Below are 17,491 nucleotides of genomic sequence, written 5' to 3' on the forward strand. Positions count from 1 at the left end.
GTTTGTATGATATATATACAAAGTATGATATATATACAAAGTATAAATTTATATATATATACACAGTATATATATATATATATATATATATATATATATATATATATATATATATATATATATATATATATATATACACAGTATATATATATATATATATATATATATATATATATATATATATATATATATATATATATATATATATATACTTCATATAGTGTCTTCAAATGTGCATTTTCTTTCACTAAAATAGGAACTTTTGTTGAGGCTAGAACCAATTATTCATGTTTATATTGTTTCTTATGGACAACTCCGATTCACTAAACAAATTTTTCGGTTTAGAAACCATGTTTAAGAACCAATTAAGTTTGTGAATGGAGGTTCCACTGTACTATATATCCACAATGACAATTGTCATCTACAAAATGTGGTGGGTCTGCACTTTTGGCGTAATGCTTTGAAATGTAATCTGTGCAATATTTTACCATCACAAAAAAAGTAATCAAAAACAACCAATCCTGTTACAACCTAAGGCTTTTGCACCTGTACTTCCAAAGAGCGATACCCATATGTAAGACTAGGTATTATGTATTATGTATGTATTAAGTGCTCACATTTTTCCCCCAGGTCTAATATAATTATGTTTCACTCTGGTAATTCTTCTGAGTAAATTTTTTATTTTCATATATTTCGATTGGGACTGTCAACCTTAATAAAATGTGATTAATAAAAATAAAAAGTAATCAAAAACAACCAATCCAGTTACAACGTAAGGCTTTTGCACCTGTACTTCAAAAGAGCGACACCCATACGTAAGATAAGGTATTATGTGAGAATAAAATATGAAGCTATATTAAAAATTAATAAACAGACAACATTCCCACTCATATTCACACACTAGGGCCAATTTAGTGTTGCCAATCAACTTATCCCCAGGTGCATGTCTTTGGAGGTGGGAGGAAGCCTGAGTACCCGGAGGGAACAAACACAGTCAAACAGTGCAAAACTTTTGCCCTTAATTTAGCTCCATACGTAGGGTTGTCCCATCCATCCATTTTCTACCGCTTATCCCTTACGGGGTCGCGGGGGTGCTGGAGCCTCTCTCAGCTGCACACGGGCGGAAGGCGGGGTACACCCTGGACAAGTCCCCACCTATTCGCAGTAGTAGGGTTGTATATTATATAAAAACTTTAAAGTCCTTGATTTTCCACAAAGTATTTTGGAGATATTTTGTATTTTCTCGGCTATAAAGTACCAATCTGTAGTACAATACGTTGTTTGGATGGTACACTAACTTGTAAAAAGGAAAATAGTATCTTTGTCATAGCATCAAAAACCCCATACTTTAGTGGTCTTTAATACTGGTGGACCAGCCTGGACTCATTTTGAGTTTGTACTGACATAATAATCACATAATTACTCACTTATGCTTTACCTCTTCAATACACTCATATTTTCAAAAAATTTAAAAGCATTTTAGATATACTTCAATATTGTTTAGTCACTCACTTTTTCTCCCCTGTTGGCATTTCCATGGACTTCACTGCATCGCGGAGAAGACTTTGGAGAAGTTCTTGTCCAGTAATCATTTCAATCTGACGCCTCTTCACGGGTGGGAGACAACACAAAAACACATATTTGATCAGCAGTAATAGACTTACAAATCCTCTTGAAAGCTTGCCTGCTGTGAGAAGATGAACTTTTAATATATAGTGTTAAGATTGAGCTGCAGATTTAATGCTACAATGATATACTGTGTAATATTAGCAGTAGAGGCATAAATACAAATTGTGTGGTTTTAATTCATCTGCTTGGATGATGTAGCAATGTTCTTATGAAAACAGATCCATCAGGGGTGAACAGGGTCACATACTGAAAAATCAGAGGATACAGGGGGTTACTTTGATATCGATGTAGTCCCGTGAGATACATTAAAAGAGACATATATAATTCAATTTCCATCACAGATTAAAACTGTGCTTCAGTCAAAATACCAGATCTATCAATTACAGCAGACTTAAACCCCCCTGAACAGTCCTGTTTTTGTGGGCTGTCCTGTCCACTGCACACCCCGCCCTCCCCTACAGGTATAGAAGCGTGATGTTTTAGGGCGAGCAAGAAAATGAGTGAGGGGCAAGTCCCGGTATCAAGTTGAAATAAAAGTCTAAAACAAGTGGCGGCCAACAAATCCTTGGCCACTAGGGATGAGTACGTTTGACCTGCCAAAAATTGATACCCGCCACGGTAGCGCACACACTTGTTAAAGCTGGCCTTTGTTCGTCTACTACATGTAAGGCAAACATTTTAGAATTGTGGTTATCATAAGGATATGTGATTAAAATTATTTAGACCTTTATCGTGTCTGGAAAATTAATGAGTTGGCCATATCTATGGTATTAATTGTAAAGGACTGTTGTAGATACAATGTTGATGTGCTAAAACCTCTTGCTTGTGTAAAAGCTACATACAATATTAACTGTTATTTGTTCGAGCACATATTAAATACTAAAGTGTTTGGATGTATTCATTATATCCATGTATTCTTGGTTGCCAAAAAGTGATGCAAAGTAACATTTTGATATTGACACATCTTAGCTGTGCATTAATTATTAGAATACCCTTAGATGTACAGATGACATGTGTCAATATCAACATATTTGAATCACTAAAATGTCGTTTGGGGTTGATTTTAGCTTTTTAAAGGGTACTTCAACATGTAAACAGTAAATATATTTACTTCATTATCATATATGTAGAAACTCTCTTGGATTAATACATCCAAACACTTTATTAATATTAATTATGTGCATGAACACCGTACAGTTAATACAGCATTTAGCTTCTAAACAAGAAAAAGGTTTTAGCACATCAACTTCGGATCAATAACAGTTCTTTACAATCTCATTATTACCATAGAAATGGCCAACTATCATTTTTCGGACACGATAACGGCTTAAATAATTTCAAACACATATCCTTACGATAACCACAACTATAAGTGTTTGTCCTACATGTAGTTAGTAATCAGTTGTGGACAGAAGAAGCTTGAAAGCGCTATGCACTTTAGCGGCGGCAATCAATTTGACAATGGAACCAGTTTTTGGCGCAACACCGATAGCAGCAAATAATAGATTTGACATACAGTTGTGTCAATGACTAAATCGATGACTGGCCTGATCATAGCAGTAAAAATTAAATGTGTCCTCTTTGCTCTCTCTCTGGTGTACAAATATTACACATATTGGTTTTGGCGGTGATTTCCTTATCCCGCAAGGAAAATCATCTGAATGGCTCTCGCTAATACCTAACCCCCAATCCTGTTTCAATGTACGCCATTTAAGAGCTGTGATTGTGATAGTGCAGGGCGGGCAAGGCTTACCAGGCCCGTGACGCTGGGACTGTATTTAACACTGACCTGATACTAAAAACAGCACTGTGCAGTTGTTATATCTTGTTTTCTACCACTTCTGTGTCACTTTAAAGCTTGCATTTGTTTTAGTTTATCCTCAGTGCGTTGCCGTTAGGGATGGGTATCGTTCACCTTTGAAACGATAGGTACCAATTTCCGGTACCTGAGAATCGATACCGGTCCTCAACAGTATCAGTTTTTGGTACTTTTGTGTGTATTAATAAATATTGTTTTTGTTAATAAAATTTGTTGCATCATTGATAACTGATTTTCAGTTGTTATAGCTTGTTTTATTATAACTTTTGAGTCTCAATTACAGTTGCAAGTTTAAAACATTAGATGGCAGTAGTGTGTAGTTTGTGTTGGCTAGTCAGTAGGGGTGTGGGAAAAAGATCGATCGCGATTCTCACGTTGTGCGATTCAGAATCGATTCTCATTTTTAAAAAACGTTTTTTTTTCTTTTATTTTCTTTTTTCCATTTTCTTTCTTTCCTTTTTTTTTTTTTTTAAATTAATCAATCCAACAAAACAATACACAGGAATACCATAAAAATGCAATCCAATTCCAAAACCAAACCCGACCCAGCAACACTCAGAACTGCAATAAACAGCGCAATTGAGAGGTGTCACACTGCGGTGAGGAGAGTCTTGTCTTGGTTTTTTCTGTCTTGTGATTTGCATGTATTATTTTGAAAAGCATCTCCTCTTGTTTCAGATCACGGGCCCTTCCTCTTGTGTCACCAGTCTGACGTCATCCCTGACCCTTGATTGTTTCCACCTGTTTCCCATTACCTTCATGTTCCATATAAGCCCATCCCTCCCCTTGTTCTGTGCCAGATGGGACGGCGTGGCGAAGTTGGTAGAGTGGCCGTGCCAGCAATCTGAGGGTTACTGGTTCAATCCCCACCTTCTACCATCCTAGTCACGTCCGTTGTGGCCTTGGGCAAGACACTTCACCCTTGCTCCTGATGGGTCCTGGTTAGCGCCTTGCATGGCAGCTCCCGCCATCAGTGTGTGAATGTGTGTGTGAATGGGTGAATGTGGAAATACTGTCAAAGCGCTTTGGGCTCCTTAAAAAGGGGTAGAAAAGCGCTATACAAGTACAACCATTTTACCATTTTTTTTTTACCAGATTGTCTCGATCCTTCGTGCCTGTCTTGCGTCCTAGTTCATGTTCCCGTCTTGCCTTGTCCCACGACCACGTATGTTTATCCAGCGTTTTTCAAGCTGTAATTTTGAGTTAACCTTTTCCTCCCTTAGAGCGACCTTTGTTATTTAACCTTTTTCAACCGCAGTGGTGAGTTATGATTTTTCTTTAAATATTTCCTTCCTCAAAGTTTGAGTGATTTTTGTTTATATAAATGTTAGAATAATTGTGAGAGTAGTAAGTTTTGATAGTCCTTTATTTCTTCCTCCGTTTGGAGCGCTTTTTGTTAAAGTTTTTTATAGCAGATTCGTTGCTAGTTATATTTGTCTTATTTTTGTCGATTCCTCCGTTGGAGTGATTTTTGGTTCTTTCCCTTTTTGGAAACGTTTTTTGATATAGTAGAACCTCATAGTGATTGTATATTTTCTGCTCTGGAGGTTAAGAGTTATTTTCAAAATAAAAGCCTTATTTAGAACCTCCCCTCTCTGCATCTGAGTCCCTTCATTCGTCCAAGCCTGACAAGAGGAGACACAAACACGACACAGAACAAACCAAAAGTAGTGAAACAAAAATGAATATTATCAACAACCATATCAATATTAGTTACAATTTCAACATAACAGTGATTAAAAATCCCTCATTGACATTAACATTAGACATTTATAAAATTAAAAAATGATGAACAATAGTGTCACAGTGGCTTACACTTGCATCGCATCTCATAAGCTTGACAACACACTGTGTCCAATATTTTCACAAAGATGAAATAAGTCATATTTTTGGTTCACTTAATAGTTAAAACAAATTTACATTATTGCAATCAGTTGATAAAACATTGTCCTTTACAATTATAAAAGCTTTTTACAAAAATCTACTCCTCTGCTTGCATGTCAGCAGACTGGGGTAGATCCTGCTGAAATCCTATGTATTTAATGAATAGAGAATCGTTTTGAATCGGGAAAACATCGTTTTTGAATCTAGAATCGCGTTGAATCGAAAAAAATCGATTTTGAATCTAATCATGACCCCAAGAATCGATATTGAATCGAATCGTGGGACACCCAAAGATTCACAGCCCTACTAGTCAGTTCAGTCTTTGCTGTAGAGTCTTTTGTTGCGCTCAGAAAGCGTCTATACCAGTGGTCCCCAACCACCGGGCCGCGGCCCAGTACCGGTCCGTGGATCGATTGGTATCGGGCCGCACAAGAAATAAAAATAAAAATAAATAAACCTTTTTTTAATTTTTTATTAAATCAACATAAAAAACACAAGATACACTTACAATTAGTGCACCAACCCAAAAAACCTCCCTCCCCCATTCACACAAAAGTGTTGTTTTTCTGTTATTAATATTTCTGGTTCCTACATTATATATCAATATAGATCAATACAGTCTGCAGGGATACAGTCCGTAAGCACACATGATTGTATTTTTTTATGACAAAAAATAAAATAAAATTTAAAAAAATTCCATACACCCCCCGGTCTTTTTCAAGCGTTGACCGGTCCGCAGTTACAAAAAGGTTGGGGACCACTGGTCTATACTGTAAGTATTGTCCTTATTACACACCAGCTGTTTGATTGTAACATGCATCTTAGTTGTAGTTTTTATTAACATATTTGGAGTCGTTTAAATCGCCATGTAAAATTGGCAAAGCTAAACAGTAGCATTACCTGTATATGGCCTATCTAATGTGAATTAACATCAAACTAGCTTTTGAGTGCCTTTAATCAGGTATCCTCGCTTTGTTGGCATGGTAAATTGCAACGTTACCTAGAGCAGGGCTATTCAACTGGCGGGACATGATACCAGACCAACCAGTTCAGTTTAAAATGTGGGAGAGTAACATTATTCTGCAAATATTAAAAAAACTGTTTGTATAGAGGAACTTGGACCAGTGTAAACACAGTAGCAGATCCATGCATTGATATTTTAAGCTCCCAAAGGCCAGTATCCACTGCAGTGGACACTAATATTTGCATAACAGGGCAATTTTTTTCTGAAATCTTAACTAAATTAGACCCAAAAAAATTCCACTACAGAGAATTCTAGTTCTCAACATAAGAATAATAGTGAAGGTGGAAGTCCGCCCCCCGAGCTTTTATGGATGTGTGGCCCCTTGAACAATTTAGTTGAATAGCCCTGACCTAGAGGCAGCCTGCTATGAATGCTATTAATAACTTTACTGAAACAGTTTGACCACCTAGTTCTGGAGCCTCTCCGGAGTCTGCAACTATACGTGACGTCACATTCAACCCAGGTATCAGAAATTGGTACCGCTTGATTTCATGCAAATCTGTACGGAGTACAGAATTCAGTACAAGGGCTATCTTAAAATAGTCGAAGATTCAATGGTTTGATGTGGATGAGTCTGATTCGACTATCAGCCATGCAGTCCAATTGTTGAACTTTAAACCCTGGGGGAGGGAGTCAAGCTAATACGCACTGGGCCGTCGCATATACAGTAGCATGTGTGTTGGGAGAATAAACTGACAGCGTTCATGTATTCTTTGAATATTATAAAAAAGATTACAAAAGTAAGCGATAAATCTTAGTTTCGGCTGTCTCGTCAGCCTTCCTCAGAGCGGTCGCTGTTTCCTGGTGAAACGTCACATCTAGCTATCGCTTGGCCTCCCCAATTTCTTACTACATTGGAACCTCGATTTACGAACCCCTCTATTTGCGAGATTTTATAAACAGTATGCCTTTGTTTACGAACTATGTCTACGTGTTATTCATTTTGTGTCACGCCTGCAGGCAAAAAGCAGGGCGCAACATTTTAAGGAAGGCAAAGCCCTCCACGTCACTTGTTGCGCAGTACAGAACACCAATAGTCACTTCTCAGCGTGTAGGCTTTTTTTGCCTTTTGACGAGAGTTGACCATTTTGCTAACTCAATATAAGACCCGAAAAGACAACAGACCAGTGTGGAAACGAGGGAATGCATGAAAAAAGGAGGGAATTGCTGTGGCGTTAAAAAAATTAAAAAATATTTATGAGTACATTAATGGCGCTTAAAAGTATGGAAGAATCGATCAAGCAGGCTTCGTACTTGGCAAATTTTAATTGTAATGAGACCGGACTTTTCTTGAAAAAGATGCCAAAACAATTGCTCCTGTTAGAAGGGAACTGCACTTTTTTGCCTATTGTTCACAATCATTATGAGAGACAAAAAGTCTTTTTTTTTTATTTACAATTTTAAAGATGATAAAAAACGCTTGGAAGATGCGACTAATTGCAGTCTTCATTGTTCATTAAACAAATTGCAAAAGATTCACCAACACAGATGTCCAGAATACTGTGGAATTATGAGATGAAAACAGAGCTATTTTGTATTGTATTCAATGGGGTACCGATACTTCTGTTTCACTGGTTACGTCATGCGCATACGTCATCATCCAAAGACGTTTTCAACCGTAAGTTTAGCGGGAAATTTAAAATTGCACTTTATAAGTTAACCCGGCCGTATTGGCATGTGTTGCAATGTTAAGATTTCATCATTGATATATAAACTATCAGACTGCGTGGTCGGTAGTAGTGGGTTTCAGTAGGCCTTTAAAGGTAGAATTGATTGCTAGCTAGGTAGATGCATTGCTAGCCACCTCGAATGAGATGATTTTTACATGTTAGAAAGCGGGGGGGAAAAAACGTTTGCCTTCTTGTCAAATGATTGTGAATGATAGGCAAAATTCCCCAACAAATGCAGTTCCCCTCTAATGTAAGTGGATTTTAGTTTTTTAAATGTTTATCAGTGTGGCAATACGGTTGTTGGCAGAGCAATGATACAGAGGACAGCAGCTTGTCGATGTCATTGTTTTGATTTGTTAAAAGGAATGTTTAATTATTACCACCTTGTTATGTTTGATCGATATACAGTACTGTATGTACTGTACTTTATATTGTGTTCAAAGTGTACAACTTTTTGATTTACAAACCCTGTTCAAAAACCAATAAAATTTGTAAATAGAGATTCCACTGTGTAAAATATATTTATCTGCAAACAAGAATATTTTGCTGAAAGTGTTGGGACGATGTTTCTACAATGGCGGACGTGATTGAGACACGTCGGGGCGCGCTGCTGTTCTACACGGAGCTCGCCGTGCCATCGCTAGCTTCTGGCTGGCTAAAATCCTGCCACACCCCAAAGGTGTAGCTCTCTTCTTAAAAAAGGTGATGATCCTTCCGCTGGTTCACTCATGGAAACCTTGTTACGATTTTTACTTCAAACATTTAGTCAAGTTTGATGTCTTTACAAAGCTAAGGTCCTCACAAGCTGTGGTTTAGCCATTTTATGGAGGTGGAAAAAACGCAAATGAGATCTTTGGACTTTCCTTTTATAGGTACCTATAATTAACATTGGAATATTCAGGAATAAGCGCCAGAGCACATCTATGTCACGTTACTGACACCCAGTGTTCGGAAAAACAGCGTCACATAACACCGTTAGTAGTTTTTCTAGTAACGACTAACTTTAATTACTTTATGTATGTTACAACACAGTTACTGATACGGCATTAAAACATTTTTTTTCTCTGGAGAAAAAGCGCTATATAAATATAATTCACTTCACATCACTCTAGAGTAGTGGGAGTGGCATCCGCCGCACGCACACACGCTATACTACTACTACTACTACTACTACTACTACTACTACGGGGGAATATTGAACATTTAATGAAGCAGTACTCAACATCAATAATTCTACAATACTCCGTTTGTGGACAAGGAGAGACAGCCATTGACGCACGTTCAATGGCTTTATTAACTATCAATAAAAAAACAAAAAAACACTGACACTGCTGCAGCAATCTCCTACTAATGCTGAGCCAAAACAGCCAATAAGCACGCCCTTGCTGATGTCACGCTTCACTTGGCAACAAGCACCGCCTTTTAAAAGGCACACACTTGTACATACTGTTCTCTCATGAAACATCTCTCAACCGCTGCATACACCAGATATACGAAAGTCTTCAAAAAAAGTATCATTATTTTCCTTAGTAATTAATTACATATATTAAAGAATAATTCCAGGAGTATTTAAATAACTTTTTGGGGAAAGTAACAAGTAACTGTAATTAATTACTTTTTAAAAGTCATTTTCCTACCAATGCTGACACTTAGTGACCAGTCGGTATACACTACTACGTACCATTATCTTTATTTCTCCTAAAATACGCCATAGATTGGACTGATCGTTGACTATGGGCAAAATCTAACAAATCACAATCGACTATGAAAATCCTTAATCAAAGACAGCCCTATTCGGTACACATCCTCAACTTCTGGTTAAAAAAATCAACCAGAAATGAATTGTCACAGATGAGCAAATTGTACCTGGTGGACAGCGATCATCTCCTGGAGGTTGAAGCCACTCTGAGGTTCTGACTCCAGCACCTCCAGGATAGACGTCAGCTCCTTACACTTCTGGTGAAAGTCTTGGGACTGCTGGCGACCACGTTGCAGAGTTCTAATAAATGGTATTCTCGTGAATGAAAATAAAAGTAAACCAAAAGGAATACATTTCTGTGTCAAAAATCAGTTTTAAAGCCTAGAATTACACTCTCGACCCTTGCCCGTGCCTCCATCAGACCTATTCTTCTTGAGTATAAAGTGTAATTTTACTGTCACACTGAAGAAGCTTCATGTTCTCACCTGTGTACAAAAGATACGCGAGTTACATTTTTGGTCCATTGGTTGCTGAGCATTTGGAGTGTCTCTGTCTCCTGTTTGCTGAGGCTCACATAGTCGCTCATCTCGCTGACATTAACCAGTGATGGAAGCAGTTCAACAAGTTTCAAGAGTTCCTGCTAAACAGCCAAGAAAAAAAACATGTTTTCTTTTAAAAGAGAACATGATGATGTAAAACTTTAAAAAGCATCTCTATCACTTTGGGCTGTTGGCAACAAACCTTCACTACGTCTTTGTCATTTATGCAAGAGTCTTCTCCGTGCAGTATTGTCTGCTGTTCGAGAGCTGCCAGCTGCATGTGAAAGCGTTTGTGGTTGTCCACATTTTCCTGCAGACAGAAAACAACAATAATATGGATTTATGATATTTCAAACTAAACTCTGTAATGACAAGCATATGTCAAATTACGCTCAATGGTGCAACCTTTTAAATTAGGGTTGCTTAACCATAACCCTTTGTTGGGCCACGAGTGCCCCCTAGAGGGACGCCATATATTTGTTTTTCAGCTATGGTCCGTATGGGTTGCATTGGTACTCAGTTGTAATACGCTTTTCCGCCACTTGCGGCAGTAATGGCAATCTCAAACAAAAAGAAGTCTGGATCTTAAGTCATAGAGAAGCGCAAAAATTATGACTAATGTGGAGAAGCTGTATTTTCATTTACATTTAAATTTTATTAACGGTTTAGTTAATTTTTTTTAAATTTTTCGTCAGTCATTTACAAATCACGTCTTATACAGTATATTTGATTATTACTTTTCTAATCAGCCTGAACTATGCATAATGTTTGTGTTGAATAATGTTTGTGATTAACACATGGTTTCATATCATTTGGTACGGTTGTAAACTATAAGTAGGTTAGATATAATTATTGAATACAATTAAAATCAAGACTAAGATTACTAATATAGTGTTAATATTTGAGTGGACTCCAGGCCCCTCTGTAGTTGAAATATTGGGCCCCGAGGTCAAACAGGTTAAGAACCACTGTTTTGAATGCACCTGAGCAGCGACGTGCAATGACCTTTACCCTTAAAACTAAGCATTGATAGATTATTTTCCCCCCTTTCTGGTTACTATCGTTTACGTTGGCATTATGGTTCCCATCCATACTCCTGAGGTCCATCAATTTTAAATTCAACCAGAATTTTGAGGAAAAATATTTTCAAAATTGCAAAAAGTACGCTGCAATTTGTAGAAATGTGGCATGTTTCAGGCCTTCTCAAAAAAGCATTAATAATTAAGTAATGCGAAATAATGGTGGAAAATTTTAATAAATCCAGCATATATGTATAGGGGAACTGCACTTTTTTTTGGAATTGTGCCTATTATTCACAATCCTTATGTAAAACAAGAACTTCCTTTTTTTCTTTTAAGCTTAATATTTATTGGAGTTTTAATGGAACAAATTTATATAAACTTAACAAAAATACAGGTATCCAAACTCAAAAAAGAAAGAAGTGGAAAAGCTACACCCTGCCTATAAAACTTTTGACACAGTACTGAACTGCTGCTGCATTGCCTCTAAATTGGTGAAAGTTAATTTTAGATTATAAAACATGCATCTCACCTGGAAAGTGGAAAACTGTGGCCATTAGGATTTTATCCATACCAGTGACGATATCGGTTTTCATCGGTACTCTCATCGGTACTATACGTAATTTGTGTAAATAAAGATGTAAAAACATGCATTTTTATTAGCACAAGAGGTTGTGCACCAGCAATAACATGATATAACCCCACAGCTGGGAAGTATTTTATCAACACCTGCTTTTTAGGTCTTAAACAAGTCAACTGTGTGCAGTGCAAGGTATAATGCAGTTATGTAATCCTGCAAGGGGACACAGAAATATCACTGTGTTTCTATTCATTACAATTACACTTAGTATATCCATCCATCCGTTTTCTACCGCTTGTCCGTATAATAACTTTAAAATAATTGTAATAAAATAATAGTCAAATAATACTAATGTATGATATTCATGTTCATTCACAGACCTTTAACATGATATATCAAATATACAATATAACTAAACACAACCTTGGTTGGTGTGCATTTTGTAACAACAGGAATTTGTGTTTATGTTGCACACAGGCCTGAGTGACGAACCGCAAGCCAGTGTTGACAGCCACTGACGTATATGTATTATATAAATAAAAAGACTCAAAGATTATTTAAAATGTTCACTTTTTTGAGTGGATTAATATTGGCCTGTGGATTACTGGGTGGTTTAAGGACGGCCGTGTTGATGAAGTGCCGAAGTGGCGGTCGTGAGTTAGTTGGTGTTCATTACAAACTGACACAAACTCTTATTAGCGTGTGTGAATTTGGGGACTATGAGGAAATATTGTTATGTTACAAACTTTGGTGTGGTGTTGCTTCTTTTTTTGTGATTATTCCAAGCTGATTATCATCTACCTCGTGCGTAATAGCGGCACTAGAACTTTATGTGACTATGTGTCATAATTACGACGATCAGCTGGATTAAAAAAAATCGATTGCTGTACCATTAGTCTAGAGTCTTAAAGGCCTTTCTGGACCGACCCAATTAGGACCCAGTACCAAAAAATACCGGTACACGGTATACATCCCTAGTGGCCATAAAATAGGTTGGCCTTTGACGGTCAAATTATACCCGGAGATGGCAAGAAAGGCACGAAAAGAGGCTTGGTTGCGGTTTTTTTACCTTTGGGAAGATTATCATTAATTCTTAATTTAAACAGGAATATATAAACATCCCATCAGTTGCCATCTCAGTGAGAGCAGACAATGTACAGTAAGGGATAGTTTAATTATGTTCCTAGTTTAGCATTTAGCAGTACGGCTACAGGATGTTTAGTGTTTCACCAAAGCTAGGTCTGTTAAGCACACAGCTTCTAAAACTTGTAGTTCATCCTCCTTTTTTTTAGATGAAAAAATAAAGGGTTCTGGATTATCATTTGCTCCAAAGTAGTCTTTGTTATCTCTCATGAAGTCTGCATGAGTAGCGGTGTTATTATTGAGGGGAAAAGCGAATGTTGTGATGCGTGAAATTAATAGTGAAAAACAAATTTTTACATGTTATTCATGAATGTGCCTGTTACTACATTACATATATACTTACAGCGTGCATACAGAATAAAACTATGATGAAGGCTTTTGGATGTTTTTAGAGCGCTTTAACAGCAAAATAGAGCGACTAACATTGGCTCCAGTGTTAGCTGACTTTTGCTAGAGTTTATTTACAAGTTGGAATGCAAAAAAAAAGGGAAAACGTGTTCTTGTTTTACATGGAATTTTGAACGAAAAGCAAAACTCCACAAAAAAGTGCAGTTCCTCTTTAATATATTTAGTGAATTTCTACTTGCTACTTACTTGTGTGATAGCTTTTTAGGATTAAAAAAAAGGTTTTAAACCCAAGCCAATACCTGAAGATTTTTCTTTGCGTCGACCATCGCCTGGTTCAAGAGGAAGACCTCAAGCGACAGCAGCCTGCTCGCCGATTGGACCGAATTCGCAGCCAGTGGTTGGAGACATCCAACGAGAATTTTTGACAAGGCCAGAACTTCTTCCACACCGCTTTGTAGTTCTGTTGCAGAATTCTGCAATTTCTTTTGGTTGGAAATATATGAAAAATGTCAGCAGTTATCAACCTACCCACAACAGTCGGTAAAAAATTATAAAATTAAATTAGAGTAGCTTTATTAAAACTAGAGATGTCCGATAATATCGGGCTGCCGATATCGGCTGATAAATGCTTTAAAATTTAATATCGGAAATTATCGGTATCTGTATTAAAAAGTAAAATGTATGACTTTTTAAAACGCCGCTGTACAGAGCGGTACACGGACGTAGGGAGAAGTACAGAGCGCCAATAAACCTTAAAGGCGCTGCCTTTGCGTGCCGGCCCAATCACATAATATCTACGGCTTTTGACACACACAAGTAAATGCAATGCATACTTGGTCAACAGCCATACAGATCACACGAAGGGTGGCCTTATAAACAACTTTAACACTGTTACAAATATGCGCCACACTGTGAACCCGCACCAAACAAGAATGACAAACACACTTCGGGAGAACATCCGCACCATAACACAACATAAACACAACAGAATAAATACCCAGAATCCCTTGCAGCACTAACTCTTCCGGGACGCTACAATATACACCCCCCGCTACCCCCCCCCAACCCTGCCCACCTCAACCCCCTCATGCTCTCTCAGCATGTCCCAAATTCCAGTGTGCTGTTTTGAGGCATGTTAAAAAATAATAATACACTTTGTGACTTCAATAATAAATATGGCAGTGCCATGTTGGCATTTTATTCCATAACTTGAGTTGATTTATTTTGGAAAACCTGGTTACATTGTTTAATGCATCCAGAGGGGCATCACAACAAAATTAGGCATCATAATTTGTTAATTCCACGACTGTATATATATCGGTATCGGTTGATATCGGAATCGATAATTAAGAGTTGGACAATATTGGAATATCGGATATCGGCAAAAAAAGCCATTATCGGACATCTTTAATTAAAACTACATCAACATGAATGGATCTGACTAAATCACTGTTTGTAAGGAAAATGTGTGTGTGGGGGGCCGGGAGGGGGGGGAGGGGAGGGGAGAGGGGTTGGACCTCTTAGGTTGTTTTTCCAGACAAGTCCTAATGCAGTCTGTGGAGAGTACAGCAAAACAGCCCTGAGTTCATCTTCTCAATCAACTTAAATACGCCATGACTCATGCAGGTAATTCTTTAGAAAGAATGAAAAATTCAGATAATCAAACTAAATTGCACTCGTAGAACGTCCTCTTCGCTAGTTTAAAAAAATAATCCAAATTGTTCCAATCTCTGGGTAGAATATTTCCAAGAACTCGACAAATGAGCCACATAAACTAACCTCCACTGAGAGGACGGTGACCTGCGGTCCCCGTCGAGGTAACAAGGAGGAGAACTGATGCTGCAGGCGTTCCAGCTGAAGTGAGCATTTATTGGAAGTGTGATCGTACTGCTGCCAGAGGGCCAAGGTCTGCGAAGTCTTCTTCTCTACGTCCTTCAGCTCGTCCAACACGTCCTTCCACCTGGACCAAGGAGGTGTCAATTAGGATTCGAACCCCATAGCTAATGGCTATGATGGTGTTTAAGTTGAAAATATACACAGGTCCACACTATAAGTCTTGGGACAGTGGGAACTTTTGTCCATTTATTCAGAAGACTGGACGTCACTGATGTTCCTGAGACGTAGCTTGCTGCCTCGCCATCTCCGTTCTAGTGTTGGATGGGCCTAAGGTTTTGCTTTTTAGAATATTTATCTTTTGTTTTTGTGCTCTGTGGCACATTCTTGCTAGAAGAGAAAAGGTCCCCAGTGGCATAAACACTTTATGCAGATGTTTAGGGCCACAACCCCGAGGGGGACCATATGATCATGGCCACAGGCATTGGTAAAGATTTAAAAATATAAGATAATGCCTTTTATTGTCACTATACACAGGTACAATGAGATTAAAAGCAACTCCAGTATCAGTGTGACAGTCTACAAATATGCAAAATATAGGAAGGAAAGAAAAATAAAAATAGTGCAAAAGGAGGTAAGGAGCACAGTCCAGTCCTGAGAACGAATGTTCTGAATGTGCTGATTAAATATTATACTATATATATATATATATACAGAAGCATTCAGACTGTGGGTGGAAAGTAAAAATTGCACACAGAGAGGTGCTAAACTATAAAATCAGTGCCTATGAGAGTTCACCATGGTTATGGCTTTAGGGAAAAAAACTGTGCTTGAGTCTGTTTGTCTTAGACCTGATGACCCTGTAGCGCCTTCCTGAGGGCAGCAGGTCAAAAAGGTTGTTTACATTTTTTATTTTTATAAAAGTCAAGATAAAATAAATTTTGCTGGCAAAATTCCATACAAAGGTTGTTTGAATCAAATTAGGAATGTGTAACACTACCTAACCCCCTTGCAAAAATGTAAAATGGTCCATCCCTCCTGGTAGCAGCAAACTCAACACTTCACTGTTCATTTAACACGGACGTCACAAAAGCGCACATTTACTATATAACAATACATCTATTTGTGACAGCATCGGACAAAGTTATGTTTAAGTTTTCACTTTTGCATCCTATACGACATTACTGTAGCACAGGGGTCGGGAATCTTTTTGGCTGAGAGAGCCATGAAAGCCAAATATTTCCGTGTGAGCCATACAATATTTTTTAACACTAAATACAACTAGATGCGTGCATTTTTAAGTAACACCAACATTTTTATAGTACAATAAGTCTCTTATTCTTTTTAATAACATTGTTATTCTGAAGCTAACCAATAATAAATAAAATAGTTCTTACCATTAATAGGACTTCTTCAACAGGTGCGGTAAAAAACGGATGATGGATTCAAATGCATGAAAATGTTTTATATTTCGAACATTATTTATAACACTGTGATTACCAGCGTAATTATTCATTACTTATCATGTTAAGCAATGTCAGCTAAGATTTATCTGAGATCCAGATGCAGTCATCAAAAGAGCCACATCTGGCTCGAGAGCCATAGGTTCCCTACCTCTGTCACGACGGGGTTTTCGCTTACTAGGGGGTCGTTCTCCCAGGAAGGCAAACGGACGACTCCGGACAGGACTTGCAGGTAGGAACATGATTTAATTTCAAGAAACAGTCAACGAGATCCAAAACAGAAAACAACCCGAAAGCAAGCGTGTATATCGCACGCGGAAGCTAAGGCAAAAACTTAGGACATGAAACTATTGACATGAACCTCACGAAACTGTGGCATGAAACAACTAGCATTAACTATGGCATAGAACAAACAAGAAACTGTGGCATGAAACCAATAGCATTAACCATGGCATAGAACAAACACGAAACTGTGGCATGAAACCAATAGCATTAACTATGGCATAGAACAAACACGAAACGGTGGCATGAAACCAATAGCATTAACTATGGCATAGGACAAACACGAAACTGTGGCATGAAACCAATAGCATTAACTATGGCATAGAACAAACACGAAACTGTGGCATGAAAACAATAGCATTAACTATGGCATAGAACAAACACGAAACTGTGGCATGAAACCAATAGCATTAACTATGGCATAGAACAAACACGAAACGGTGGCATGAAACCAATAGCATTAACTATGGCATAGGACAAACACGAAACTGTGGCATGAAACCAATAATGACGCCAGCACGACTGACTGGCAAAGGCAGGCTTAAATAATGTCTCTTGA

The 17,491-nt window shown here is 37.7% G+C and overlaps 1 protein-coding gene across 1 annotated transcript in view; it reads right to left on the reverse strand.

The window, feature by feature from the left end:
* LOC133640910 (nesprin-1-like) overlaps positions 1-17,491 on the reverse strand; it is a 228,250-nt gene that overhangs the window by 70,427 nt on the left and 140,332 nt on the right. Inside the window, exons 46-51 of the mRNA XM_062034594.1 lie at positions 15,134-15,314; positions 13,654-13,836; positions 10,467-10,574; positions 10,211-10,365; positions 9,893-10,025; positions 1,513-1,607 (exon numbers count right to left, since the gene is read on the reverse strand). Of these exons, the coding sequence (XP_061890578.1) occupies positions 1,513-1,607; positions 9,893-10,025; positions 10,211-10,365; positions 10,467-10,574; positions 13,654-13,836; positions 15,134-15,314 (855 nt within the window). The remainder of the gene's footprint in view (positions 1-1,512; positions 1,608-9,892; positions 10,026-10,210; positions 10,366-10,466; positions 10,575-13,653; positions 13,837-15,133; positions 15,315-17,491) is intronic.

This window comes from Entelurus aequoreus, linkage group LG23 (genome assembly GCF_033978785.1).
Source record: "Entelurus aequoreus isolate RoL-2023_Sb linkage group LG23, RoL_Eaeq_v1.1, whole genome shotgun sequence".
Classification (NCBI taxonomy): domain Eukaryota; kingdom Metazoa; phylum Chordata; class Actinopteri; order Syngnathiformes; family Syngnathidae; genus Entelurus; species Entelurus aequoreus.